Genomic DNA, 14,709 nt, shown 5'->3' with positions numbered 1-14,709 from the left:
TATGCTAAATAGGTCAAAAAACTAAATATTAAATTTAAAAATTGATTAGCGTTCAAAGCTATAATGACATTTTTTTTTCTTATAATGTAGGTAGGGTAATATTAATTGTGGAAATTAAATGTTGAATCACAAAAGATATTTAAATGTTTTTATGATAATAGAAAATAATAAATTATTATTATGCATATTTCAATAAAATTAGAAGTTGGAAATATTTTTTTTTTGTTTTTATGATAATTAGGCGAAGAGGAAGTGAGAAAGTTTATGAAAATTAACTAATACATATCTCCATATAATTGAGATGAAGGTAACGGTTTAGATCCATGTTTCAATGTTTAGCATTTAGGGTTTATGATTAATAGTTTAGGGTTCAAGTGTATCGAGCCATTCTAATTGATCTCAAATCTAGAAGCTAATAGGGTTTAGGGTTTAGTATTTATGGTTTAGGATCCAAATGTATCGATCGAGCCACTCTTATTGATCCAACACTCTCTTTTATATATGTATAGATTTGCACAATTTAAAAAAAACAGAATGTCATCATTTTTTTTTAATTAAAATTGCACTTTCTTAATATGAGCATATAATCAGATTTACAACCAAGATTCAGGTAAAAAAAATCTCTACTATAAGTAAGGATTATCAAGTAGGCCGACCCAGTGTAAGATATCGAATACAGATCTAAAACCCCCAAAATAAAATAAGTGATCAACAAAGTAAAATTGAACTGGGGAGGAGGGAGAATTTTATTGATATTTGGCTAATTTGTTGGTCATGATGAGTATATTTGAAAGTTAAGGGTTTAGGATTTAGGTTTCAAGGTTTGAGTTTTTAGTGTATAGGGTCACTATATTGCAATGAAATGAAACTCGACTAGGAAGTGTCTCACCAGTGCAATCTTAAATTATTGCAACGTAAACTTGCTCCTGCAGTTATAACTCAACGATTAATTCATATTTTCACAGAATTAAAATGCTTTTTAATTTTAAGTCTGATATTTAAATGTCAACACAAATATGTGTTGAAATTTTAATGTGATCGTATTGACATTTTAAAGAAAAGTTAGCATTTAAACGCACTCTTGTGGCCATGTTGGGTTAATGTGATTGAAAAAGTATAATCCAAAGTAAGATGATGTTGAATATTCTTTTGTTTATCATTTCACAAATTTTATTTCGCATAATGAAATAAATATGAAGAAATTAAAATGACCCGTGCATCGGGCGTGATACTAGCTGTTTAAAATAGATAGATAACCATCATCTTATCTGAATCTTGTAAAACTTAATCATCTAAAATTCAATTCAAAAGACTATCAGATTTTTGAAAGTCGAATTTTTTAGGATCATTATATTTGAAGCTGAATGAATACGTAGTAGTACAAAAAGTTTCCAGCAATCCATCCTTGTAATCACCCAAAGTAATCGATGCAGCTTAAATAATCAAATTCATCAAAACGTCCATTACTAATACTATGCCAGATAAGGCTAAACGATAAACTCATAAACCCTTTATTAACTGCATCATAAAAATTTGAATTTCCACCAGATTCCCCAAGAAATCGACACTTTGGTCCTGTGTTTGGCAGTGATCAAGCCGCAGAAGGTGAGTGTAGAAACATGTCCTGTATGTCGAGGATATCAGCAAGGACACCCACTGCAGTAGTGTCGTTGCCTGCTCCAGCACCTTGAATAACCAGTGGTTGTTTGCTATAGCAGCGGCTATATATCTCGACCTGCACTTGAAAATAAGCATGCATAAAATCCCTTCATACTATCAAAATTTAAGGGGCGTTTACTCCACATCATAGACTAGACTGACAATGTGTATGATTGCACATTTGATGGATCGAGCAACACAAAATTGTACAGTATGTGGTCGATATCCTCTATTTTTGTGTATATCTAAACTATACCCGCATTTCAATAATGGAATAACTTCATACTATTAAGGTGAGGTGGGTTGGGGGGGGGGGCGCAAAAGAGATCATTCAATTACTAGAAACTATACAGAAAGCTTAAAATATTTCAAATTGCAGCAAAGATAGTAGAAAATTATATAGAAGATAATTAAGTTAAAAAGCAGTTAAAGTGGACAGAAAACAATCGTTGTCAACTTGTCATATAAACAAACATAATATCTAAAGAAGTATAATTCAAGCCCAAAAAATTCTTCGCATATCAACTTCCCTATTGCATGCAGAGAGAATACAGCTTTCAATAACTATATGTTATAAATGAAAATTACCAAAGTTTGATCTACTATTTAAATGTTTACATATAATGTGGAAGCATGTCGTATAACTAGTTAGGATAGAAATTGCATCGAGGGCATGGAAGGAGAATGGGATGTGAATCATAAGTGTGAAATCACTGAATATGGATAATTGGATATCGATGAAAGAAATGCTTACCACATTATCACTACCCTGCAATCTACCCAAGGCTGAATCTTTTGAAACTTCTTGCAAACCAACTTCACACCTGCCGGAGGTGTAAAATGCATGTCAAATTATAAATTATTATGATGACAAGGATAAAACCAACAGATAACAAGCTACCAGGAGTAGACAACAACTTATTATAAGGAGCATTTATAGTTTTGTCTATCTCTTCCTTATGTGGCAATAGTACCAAGTATGTAATAAGAAGATACCTAGACTCTTCGATCAGACAAACATAGCGCAGAACATTTCCATTTGAAGCAGCACTTTCTATGCGTTTTTGGATAGCTTCATCAAGCAAGGGGAGACCGTTTGCCAAAAATTCATCTAGGGGAATATTAGCAGGTCCCATTTTTTCTGGATATAAACTTTCAACCTGAGGAAAGACACTTGTTCTAAATATCTTATTCTGAAGCAATCAGAAAAAGGTTACAATCGGCTGATAGCAGGAACCAACCTTGATACTGTCCAACTCAATACGATGTCCAAGAAGTCGTGCAAGGATCAGTGCCTATTTATACAGAAATTTGAATAATTAAGTACCTTTGAAAGCAAGTATGAGATGTTTTCTTCTAAATTGAATAGGATATGCAATAGCTTAAGAGTGGAGAGTATTTAACTATTTATCACGCATCAGTTGTGCTCATCTAACACTAACTTCTTCCTTCTCCTGTTTGGGTTGCAATCAAATTAAAAGGAGATACAGTTCAAATCCATATCAGCCCTTTCGGCAAGATTTATGAAACTAAAAATTATGGCATCTTATAAGGATAGTATATAAGCAGACTTGCATGGTTCTTGTTGAATGTTAATACAATAATTGAGTAACTTTTCCAGCATCCCATCTCAGAGACTTGGCGGCATTAGGCTTAGTGAAGATGCAGATATGAAACTAATCATTCTTAGAATCTCTAGAAAAGTCATTGCAGATGCAACAGTTAATGAGTGTCGCGCCTTCAACCTAAAATAAATACCTATCATCAACTTTCAAATCAACAAAAGTGTTCTATGCAAATGTCAGCTAAACTGAGAGGACAGAGCTTACAGACCTTTCTAGCGACATCCATCCCGCCGAGATCATCCCGAGGATCTGAGAGAGAATATTAACCTTGAAGTCAGATAGACCAAGAAAACATAACATAGGAAAGGGTCCCCAATCTTGCTTATGAATATGCAAAACAATGAGCCTGTCTGAATTACATTTCTGAGATCTGAATGAAATATGCAATATCCTACTAGGCCCATGTTGAATACAAGTACATATTACAGACGATTTAAAATGTGTATTTAAGGATTCTAAAGCATTATTTCACATTATGTAAATCCCTTCTAGAAAAGAGATGTATTTATAACAAAATATATCCAGATATTAAGTTTAAAGATGTCTTTCTTTTCCATTTATAACAAAATATATCCAGATATTAAGTTTAAAGATGTCTTTCTTTTCCAATGCAGCAAGGCATTCCCCATACCGAAGAATAATTTATAAATCACATAGTGAAGAATCCATGTAGGCCTTAGATTTCCTATCTTGATCATAATCTAGCAAGAATTCCCTAATATACGTCACAAAATTACATGTAACAACCTCGAATGAAAAAGCATAGATTTGTAAATAATTTAGAAACACAATAATCCAATTTCATTACCAGGTTCAGTGAATCCAAGCTTTTTTGCGGAAGTGACAACTTCGCTAAAGGGTCGTCCGCCTTCAACCTCACTCATCACATAGCCCAGGGTACCTTGTAATCAGAAGAATGAAATGTTTCCCAACCAGGCAACCATAAGTTAATAATTAATTACTTAGAAGAGCAGCACAGGGCCTAAACACAAAGAAAAGATAGTCCTAAGCAAGGAAACAAGAGCATACCACTCAAACTTCCAATGATACGACTGATAGGATCTCCTGATGAAAGCATACGATTAATAGTTGCTATGACAGGAAGACCTGCACCAACCTAACATGAAACAGGAATTAGACAGGAGTTATGCTTCACAACTCCCTTCAGAGCTGATATATACAAAATTTGAAACTTTATAAAGCAAAGCAACATGGGCATTCAGGAACGGGTAACCCTTCAAGCACCTCAATTACAGAATAAGAAATCTAATTGTTCCTTATCACAATACTGGAATTTGTTATTTATCTCCATTGCAAAAGTCTTTTAGGGATAAAAGAAAAATATAATGAAGAAAAGCAGTCAATGCAAAACATTTGCAAGATAAAGATCTTGAGTTTGACTGTGAGGTAGAACCTAGGTAAGACTTGTAAGAGTCTGGATTTATTGACTTGCTACATCTCAACATTAAATTGTGTTTGCAAAACTTTACGGCTCCAGTCCAATATCCAAAGTTGATGCTTAGAAACACTTACAGTTGACTCGTGTCTAAGGCGTCGAGGCTGCGAGACCAGCTTGTCATAATATTCCTGCATATTGAATTGGAAAAGCAATTGATTAGCTATGCAGAAAGCTTGGTTACTGCCTGAAGAAATATCAATGATTCAATATTGTTGTAAAAGATGACAACCATGTTACCGAACCAGTACCAAATATTGGTGCAAAATAAAAGATGTGGGAACAAATGGAGACTTAAAAAAAGTTATTATACCAATGGAGAAGTAAGTGGTTTCTTGTTCGCCAAGACCACACAGCCGTCCAAGTTAATCACTTGACTCAGCAGCCCAATAGTTTCAGAGCTCGCTGAGCAGTCAATTAATGCCAGACCTATCAAAACAGGCACGGTGCGCACATAGTTTGAATTGACGTAGTCAAATTATGGTAATGTAACAACGAGGATATAAATTAAAGTATATGCTAAGAAAAATCATTTAAAACCACAAAATAATTAGCAAAATTTACTCTCGTACATTCTATGCCTTGTTAATTCATGCCAGTGCTAGCTGCGAACAATAGATTGTACACTACCCAATGCATATATATTAGGATCCAACTAAATCAAGAAGAAAATAGCTTTGAAAGAATAACTAAACGAAGAGCTGTGATTACATCAAGCTCGTAAACAAAAAGGTTGAGCCATATCCTACCACTTGAACTACTTAGAGCAGTAGCAACATCAATCACTTTCCTCCCAATTTCTTCACCGGAATACACTTGACATTCGCCTTCATTTTCACAAAAATGATCAATAACTCTAGTTAAAACAACTATGGCGCATTTTGACAGATAACAAATAAGTAAAACGAACTCAACTCACCAGTTTTAGTAAGATCGAGGAAAGAAGAGCCGTTGGACTTAATCTCGCAAAGTTGCAGCAAAAAGTCATCACGGAATTCGGAGGTCAAAACATCCGGTATAGCCACCATAGATTTACTATCACACACTCCCACCACCCTTAACCTCACCCCCTGCAAAATTCAATTACATTTTTATACTCCTCAGTGTTTTCCATTATCTATCAGCACACAGTCGCATACATAATAATAAATGCGTGATTGAAAGGGAGAAACCTGTTGGGAGTGGAGAGGGCGGCAAGAGATGACGTGGTGGAGGAGCTGGCGGCCGACGCCGCCGCAGCCCATCAGCAGCAACGGAATGCTGGCCATTATCCAATCACTCTGGTTTGAGCAATTTGGTGGCAACTCGATTCCGATTGTTGAACTGCTTTTGGAGTTCGATTGAGGGGAATAATTTTTCTGTGTTTTCCTCAGTTAATTTTAAATTAGTGTGTACTAATTTAAAACGGATATTCTTACCCAAATGGAAATTGATTTTTTATTTTCTTTAAAACGGATATTCAACTTTTGTTTTTTTGAGCATGAGAAATAGTAACTGTTAGAAACAATTGTAAGTTTAGAAGAGAAATAATTGTAAGTTAGTTGATGAAACTCTCTTTTTACAAGATAAATTATGTCATAATTAATACTTTTTGATAGATGTGTTGTTTACAAAGATAAATACTACAATTTTCTTCTGGCGTGAAGGAATACCTCAAACTCACTAGCATTAACGAACTTAATGAAATTCTGGGAATCAAACAAATAATGCTCTTAAATATGCTAAGTGATAGATGTGTGTAATACAAACACTCATGTTGATATGAAATAGAGTTATTACTTATAGAGAACAAATCAAACATGCTTTTGTCTCTCTTCCAAAGACCACACTTGACACTTGTGTATATAGGCTGAAGGCAGAAGGCTTCAATACAATGACAGTGGCAAGGCCAAATGCCACACGTTCACAACATATCATAAATGCAGTTTCACTATCGTACACTGATTTAACACCTCTCCCAATACACTATTTAACACCTCTCACAATACTGGCGAATCTGGATGTGAGGGCCCCTTAGGGTTGGGGTTTCAACCTTTTGTATGATAAATTGGTTGGAGTTAGTGTAATATCCATAACCTAAAACATACATTATTTTATTGCCATTATGTTATCATTGATATTATAGGCAGTATTGTAAAAATAAAAAATAAAAACGGTACTTTTTAGTCTAGAATATGTATAGTTACAATATACTACTTGTGTGCCTATATTTATATTTATTTATACACTAACCATGCAAATAAGATTTCAAAGCATTGAAATATAAGTAGCTAACAAAAATAATAAAATACATAATAGATTTTAGCATATATAGAACCATTCTTAAGTGTAGAACCTAGAACTCTACATATTTTATTCATTGGATGAGGAAAAAATGACGGTCAAGATTAAAAATCATACATATTAGACTATATTTTCACGACATTCCGGACTCAACATGTGAAAAAACTCACATGTTGATGGAAGAATGAATGAAACGAAGAAGAGTCCATGCATGCTTTATTTTTTCACTTCTCTGCATTCACCCATTAATAATAGTTTTGGTTGTAATGGGAAGTTGTTGTGCAAATCAACACCATTGGATTAAAAGATCTAACGACCTCCGTTTGACATTTGTTCTACGTTTAAGAATGGTTCTACGTTTATTTATTTTCTATCTTGATCAATATATATATATATATATATATATGTACATCTTTGAGGTTCACAACATTTTACTTGGAGGATATTTACTTTTGCTTCGTATATGACGTGTAGCAACTAGCACAGGTTAAATTGTGAGTAAGCTTCGTTTATGCTACGTGTATTTTGGTTAGACAATGTGTATAGTCATAGTATCACTAATAGAAAATTTAACTTTGGTAGGATTTTGCCGAAGGAGGAAGCTTTCATATTTAAAAAAAAAATGCATGATGCAAAAGCTATTAGAAGTGGGTATTCTAGCAGAACTGAAATAGAAAAGTTTTAGTGAAGTTAGTGAAGAATACTGAGAGATGCAAAGCAAAATCACATGATTGGGAATTGTAAGCTCAAAAGGTAGAATTAGGAGATCAGTTACATTATTCGTAATAAGGTGAGTATAAATCACATTATTAATTTTTACATATGTTATTGTTTCACAGTTCATTGTTATATGTAAGATTGGAGCGAATATTTAGATTATATGATGTGAACCTAATTTAGTTATGTGATATTTGGAATTATTTTGTGGAATGTGATAAGAATATCAGATGCATTGGATATGTTTTATATATCGTAAAGGAATTATTTGATGGAATATGATAGAAATATGTAATTGATGCAATGGGCATGTTTACACATGATTTTGGATTTATTTGAATCATTGAATTAAAGAGGATCCGTGACAGTCTTGTCCTGGATCTGAAATCACAATGAATATATTGGGACCTTCGGGTCAATCATATTGGCATATTGAAAATTCCGGACAGATACTAGGCTTGATTTGTCACAGAGTAATAAGCTGGACATAGAGGTATATGCATATGGATGTGAAATTATTTATGATATTTAATGTTTATGGTTACATGTGTTGCTAAGAGAATTTGTTTGATAATTTTAATGTGAATTAAAGGTGAAATTTATACATTGAGTTGTGACTCATATAAACCACCAGTATTTTTCAGGAGATATAGATTAATATTGGTTTTTTTAATGAATCTGATATTAGTATTTTATGTGACATGTGGGCTAAGAGTTTTAAATTTTTTTTGATTTATTTACTATAAGAATATACGTTAGAAGGGTAAAGGGGTGACAGTTAGATTAGTTCAAATCAATTTTTGCAATAAATCAATTCGTTAGAAGTGCACATGTATGCCGGTAAACACAACTTAATTCTCTGTTATATAAAATTTAAATGGAACGATAGCTCAGAGCTTTGAAGTTTGAACCTTTCACAACTCCGTCATACCAACAATCTGGTGGACGTGATGCGAGTGAACTGAGGCAATATTATCGACACACTATTATTTACAAACTCATCAGTTCGGACGTACGTTTGTATCCATTTTGGCTATGCAATAACAGTTTGGATTCATAAATGATGCAAACATTTAAAGTTTGAAATTGCGATCATTTCTCACTTATTAGTTCGGACGTACGTTTGTATCCATTTTGGCTATGCAATAACAGTTTGGATTCATAAATGATGCAAACATTTAAAGTTTGAAATTGCGATCATTTCTCACTCACTTAGGCAATTCTTTCTCAATATTTTGTCAAACTCCAACTCCTATAGATTTCAACGAATCATCAGAAGTCATTCTTTAAATATTCAATATTCTTAATTGTGTTACCACTATAAGACCCTAATCATCTGTTAAATGTGGTTTTCCTCCTTCAAACAATTTAAGCATTTGATCACAACTTAACCTTTGATTAATGGATTCGTCTAAGTTTATATATTGACCTTATGTAGTGAAATGAAACACCATGTGGCTATGATCAATTATCTTACAATATTGTGTCGTTGGCAGATATGTTCAGACTTGGTGGCTATGATCAATTATCTTACAATATTGTGTCGTTGGCAGATATGTTCAGACTTACCGTTATATAATCCATTTTATGCTCTTTATTAATGAAAATGCATACAAAGTCATTGGCTTAAAATACAAAGTTTTGCCATATCAACGTCGATTTTTAATATCATCAAAATTTCAAACCATCCCTAATGTATAGAGAGAGAAAGGGGCATTGAAATCAAGTTTTTGAATGAGGAAAGCTTAATAAGAAAGATAATTGGGTAAAATGATAAAACCCATGGGTGGTAGCGCAGCAACACAGAATTAGGAGGAGGCTGTGGTGTTTGCTACTTTCTCTGCCTCGCCTTCACTGCTTAACTCCTCCTCCTTCACTTTAAATACTTTGAAGATTGCTAGATTAGTGTCGCCTGAACAACAAAAACATCCATCAAATATATTATGCATTAGCAGCCATCAAATTATGAAATAGGTATGTCATGCTTTATGAAGTAAAGGGACCAACAATATGTGTGTGATGGGTCAACTCAAGAGTAGTATGATTGAAAGGAATTATCAGTAGTATTACTATTACTATTACTATTACTATTATCATGTTCATGATCATGCACACAAGAAATTGCATACCAAATGTGATGAGATTCCCTGGTGATGCAGGGGAGACTATTCCAGGCAGAAGCCGCTTCTCGTTGATGAAGGTACCATTCGTGCTGTCTAAATCCGTGATCAAGAGGTTCTCTTCTGTCTTCTCAATCCGAGCATGCGCACCCGACACTGCCAATAGTTGTCCAACACAACACAAACCAAAGAGAGGTATCACAATGAGAATCATGTCTAGGATCAATAACACTTCCATTCAAGATTTCAAACCAAACAACTAAACCTTCCTTGTCAACAATTACACTGCCATTGTAAAACACACACACCCACACACCCCAAATCTAAGATTTTGCATAATCATTAATCAACGTGGTGATGCCAAGATCAGCAGCAAGGCTAGTAGGTGTAAACTATGATAATGAATTAAAATGAAAGAAACAAAAGAATACAGAGCATGTATTAGTAATTCAAGTACCTGTAGGCACAGGAAGAACTATATCCGCTTGTCAGGAACGCCCCCAACAGTAACTACGTTCTGAATCCATCTCAACAACAACCATTCAGTAATGAATTACTTAAAAATAATGCCAAATTATATCCTAAAACTTACAGAATCAATTTGGAATGTGCCTGGCCTCGCAATCTTATAACCTATATGCCTAAAATCGCCATCACCTGTTTAGCAATTAACACTGTAAGAAGATTTTTCTCCCAAATAGTAGAATTTTGCCACTCAAGCAATGCAATGGAGACATCAGTTAAATAATAAGGTGATTTTTCAAACCCTTGGTGTATCAAGGTTTGAATCGGATGAATGAATAACGTATATCTTTGCAGATTACAGACAAGCTCTAAATTTTTCCTAATAACCTTTAGATGATCAATGTATCAATCTCCCTCTCTCTCACGCACACACACAAAAAAGGAGATGAGGTTAGCTGACCTACGGCTTGAAGAAGCCACGTTGAAGAGGCATTGGTTGCAGCTTCAGTGATAGAATCCGAAGCTCTTACGGCGACGAAATTCCTCAGCTCTGTGGCAGTAAATTTGAGGTTTCTGGGCAGGCAATTATAGCCATTAAAATTGACAGAGGCGCGACCTAAAGAGGTGGTTTTGGCTGCGGAAATTGGTGGGGAGAGAGAGTTGGCCTTCGCATATGAGAGAGAAAGAGAATGGCCACTCATTTCTACTACTTTATCTTTCTCAGGCTCCGGATTTTGTTGTTGAGAATCTAGATTTTTGAAATTAAGGAGTAGTATATAATATCTGTTTCTGATGTTTTGTGATCATATAAAATAGATAGGTGAACAATAATAGGTGGCATACGATTAATGCTTTGGATAACCAAAAAATCTTGGTCGCTGTCGCCCCTCCCTCATCATTATCATAATCATTTTCATCGTTCTAAATTATACTCCATTTGTTTTAATTTTGCCAAATAATTATTAATTTGTAAAGTTCAATTCTAATTGCAAATTTGCAACAGGTCAAACTTTCAACAGATTTGCGATAAATATGCAAAAAATTTCACTAGATGTGATCGATGACTTAAAAATAAACTAAAATATAGATGAATAATCTAATGAAGCTATTGTGCCTTGATTAGTGTGCTTGTTTGGCACATGAATAATTTGGAGAATCAAATGAATGATGGAGTAGATATTTAATTGGAGCTACAGCTAAAAATATGAACTGTATAAGTTTAATGTGGAATTGCAAGGTACTAAGGTCATAACAAGTTCTATATAAACTGAAATTGTTTGAAATCCATATTTAATAGAGTTTTTACTGGTTGTTGATAATTTGTTGTTCATTTTTGCATTTGTCTATTCTAAATACATGTAATCTAAGTCTTTAAAATAAGAGATAATTGATGCGTAATATCATAAAATTTTCAAAAAATTTATTTTTTCTTTGATATGTAATATCATAAACTTAATTAGTAGTTGTTGATTTTTCCCAATGACGACGAAATTCAGCTACACCATCACATTTTATTAGGTATAGTTACACTGAAAAATGATAGTGATATGAATATAAAGTTCATAAAATGAAATATGATTATTAGTCTCATTTTAAATGTACAGATTTTGTCAATGATAGAAAAATTCAACAACTATTTAAAATCGTGATATCATATGTCAAATTTAAAGTTTGTGGAAAAAAATAAATTTTTGAAAAGTTTCGTTATGTTAGGCGCCATACTGCTTTAAATAATGTTTTTGTTGTATTTAGTGTATTTTCTCAATCCATTAGTATAATTTATGATAATGAAATATACAAGGAATAATTTTTTAAGTAACACTGTTGAATTAGAAAGGTGTTAATAATATACCTTTTTGTACTTATTTGTATTAAATTGATTATTACACTACTTAGTTTAGTATTTAAACTAAAATTTCATAATTATGACATAGGAGTACTTGTATTATATTTTCAAACAATATGGCAATAGAGTTTGTGGAAGCAAATTTTTAACAACTACAGGAGAGAAAAAAAAAATCCCCAAAACAATTTGAATAAGAAAACCCTAAATCCCCAAATTCCCCTCTCTCGTCACCACCCTCCCAAATTCCCAATTCATCGCCATTCACGCGCGCTATGCTTACAGCCTGATTATCACATCGGGACTTCAAGGTATTTCTCTGCTAGAACATGGCGGAAACGCTGGCTAGGACGCCGAACCAGACATCGCCGACGCGTTCGAGGTCGGTGACGGAGACGGTGAACGGGTCGCACCGGTTCGTGATACAGGGATACTCTCTGGCGAAAGGCATGGGCGTCGGTAAACACATAGCGAGCGAAGAATTCACGGTGGGAGGGTACAAATGGGCCATTTATTTCTACCCCGACGGAAGAACCCCGAGGATAACTCAACCTATGTCTCGGTGTTCATTGCGCTGGCGAGCGAGGGTACTGATGTGCGGCGCTCTTCGAGCTCACGCTCATGGATCAGAGCGGGAAAGGAAGCATAAGGTGCATAGCCATTTCGATAGGTCGCTCGAGAGCGGGCCCTATACGCTGAAATACCCGGTAGCATGTGGTGAGTTTATCTTTTCATTGTCATTCTTGCAAGTTCCTATTTGGATACCCGGCTTTCGTTTACACTTTTGCGGCGTGAAATGGATGATGTGTTGCTGAGACTATGTGATTTTATCTGAATTGATTCTTTAATGTTTTTCTTGCCTTTTTATTTTGGTCTTACTCAATGAACAAACGACTATTTTTTCTTCTTTAGATTTTGGGCATGCTAATTCTATGGGTTGAGATATAGGCTGCTATTTTGTTAATCATCATATGTCAGCCAGCTTCCATTGTTTCTTGGGATGAAGTTGGATTGTACCCTACATGAATTGCATCTGTCCCAGTTTAGTAACTTTAGTTGCATTACCAAGAGGGTTTAGACTTGGTGCTAACTGGTTCAGGTATATATCATGATTCTTTAACTCTATTTCCCTGTATGATCAATGCTGGACTATAGGTCAGGGACATTTAATATTGGACTTACACGAATAAAGGAAAAACTGCATTGTTGGGTTAAATAAAAAGTGGTTTATGTTACACTATCAGGTTTATAAGATTAGCTCCACATTTGGTAACACGTTTTAATCAGTTCCTCCAGGATGGTTTAGTACCTAGTAATCTATATCAAAAGATGTAATGAAAATTCTTATCACAGATTTACAGATTGTGTTAGTTTGGGCCTAATGAATTTTATGAATCATATCAATATTCTTTAATTGGGTAAAGTTGGTGGTCTTCCTTTCTAATAATTACGTTTTTAACTTCTTCTGTGCCTTAATGCAGGGGGTACAAGCGTTTTTTCAGGAGAGCTATGCTTGAAACATCAGATTTTCTTCGAGATGATTGCTTGAAGATCAACTGTACAGTTGGAGTTGTTGTTTCTGCCACTGATTGTTCTATGTTACACTCTATTCAGGTTCCAGAATCTGATATTGGGTCAGACATTGGATGCTTTTAGAAAACATGGAAGGTTCTGATATCATATTTAATGTATCCGGGGAGAAATTCCATGCCCATAAGTTGGTATTATCTGCCCGTTCCCCCAAGTTTCGGTCTGAGCTCCTCGAAGGAGTGGATATTGAAGCGAAGAGGTTATGGTACCGGACATGGAACCTAAAGTTTTTAAGGTGAGTGTTTGTTATAGTTTTGATCTGCTCTTTCTGGTTCTACTAGAGTAATTATCTTACCTAACAGTAAGCTTTTGCATTTTGTGATTTGCTATTTCTGCCCTTTTAAATTAGTGAGGTTGATGAAATGGCTAGCCTGTTCATTCCATAATGGGGAATGTGGATACATGCTAATGTTCCTTTGATTCACGACAGGCGCTGCTGCACTTTATCTACCTAGATACCTTGGCTGAAGATGAGCTGATAGCATCTAGTTCTTGTTCTACACATTGGTAGCTGACACCCTGACTGCAAAATTGCTGGCTGCAGCTGATCGTTATGACTTAGAAAGACTCAAAAATATGTGAATCTCATCTGTGCAAAGATATATCTGTAGATTCAGTTGCACAAGTACTTTCTTTGGCAGATTGTTATCATGCTGCAGAATTGAAAGATGTCTGCCTTAAATTTGCCGCTGAGAACCTGGCAGGTATATGACTTGTGGACTTCTTTCTTTAACCCGTGATTATTTGGAATCTTGTTATTTCTGATATAAGAGGAGATCCTCATTTCATTACCTGGCTCCTTTCCTTATGACAGTTGCTATTCATTTCATTGTGGTTGTCCATAAGATGCTATGGCATTTATAGGCCTATATTAGTTTTGAGAATGAGATGGAATCTCCTCTCACTAACACATTTTGAAGTTTCATTTTATGGTACCAATAGAATTTATGC

At 34.6% G+C, this 14,709-nt stretch overlaps 1 protein-coding gene and 2 pseudogenes across 2 annotated transcripts; 1 reads left to right on the top strand and 2 right to left on the bottom strand.

Moving 5' to 3' along the window:
* Positions 1–1,320: 1,320 nt before the first annotated feature.
* LOC121789748 (bifunctional aspartokinase/homoserine dehydrogenase 1-like) lies at positions 1,321–6,103 on the bottom strand. Of its 2 annotated transcripts, XM_042188121.1 has the most exons (12): positions 5,913–6,103; positions 5,660–5,810; positions 5,490–5,567; positions 5,054–5,169; positions 4,818–4,871; positions 4,314–4,401; positions 4,093–4,185; positions 3,493–3,533; positions 2,901–2,954; positions 2,656–2,819; positions 2,414–2,483; positions 1,321–1,735 (listed from the first exon to the last, which is right to left on the bottom strand). In XM_042188121.1, exons 1-12 carry the CDS (start codon positions 6,006–6,008, stop codon positions 1,592–1,594), a joined length of 1,149 nt encoding a protein of 382 aa, XP_042044055.1. In that variant the 5' UTR covers positions 6,009–6,103; the 3' UTR covers positions 1,321–1,591. The 2 variants fall into 2 exon arrangements, with proteins under 2 accessions (XP_042044055.1, XP_042044056.1); XM_042188122.1 differs by lacking the exon at positions 5,490–5,567.
* Positions 6,104–9,311: 3,208 nt separating this feature from the next.
* On the bottom strand, positions 9,312–11,088 carry LOC121789747 (annotated as a pseudogene).
* A 1,231-nt stretch (positions 11,089–12,319) lies between these two features.
* Positions 12,320–14,516, top strand: LOC121789746 (annotated as a pseudogene).
* The last annotated feature ends 193 nt before the right edge of the window (positions 14,517–14,709 follow it).

The sequence above is a fragment of the Salvia splendens genome, unplaced genomic scaffold, assembly GCF_004379255.2.
Source record: "Salvia splendens isolate huo1 unplaced genomic scaffold, SspV2 ctg325, whole genome shotgun sequence".
NCBI lineage: Eukaryota > Viridiplantae > Streptophyta > Magnoliopsida > Lamiales > Lamiaceae > Salvia > Salvia splendens.
The sequence above is the reverse complement of the archived record's forward strand: the minus strand, read 5'-3'. Positions and strand labels throughout refer to the sequence as shown.

Excerpts from the sequence above, each read along its gene's own strand:
- LOC121789748 (XM_042188121.1), bottom strand. The coding sequence starts at position 6,008 with ATGGCCAGCATTCCGTTGCTGCTGATGGGCTGCGGCGGCGTCGGCCGC. Across the intron at positions 2,484-2,655 it reads TGTCTGATCGAAGAGTCTAG|GTGTGAAGTTGGTTTGCAAG; the intron begins GTATCTTCTTAT and ends CACCTCCGGCAG. Across the intron at positions 1,736-2,413 it reads TGCAGGGTAGTGATAATGTG|GTCGAGATATATAGCCGCTG; the intron begins GTAAGCATTTCT and ends TTTCAAGTGCAG.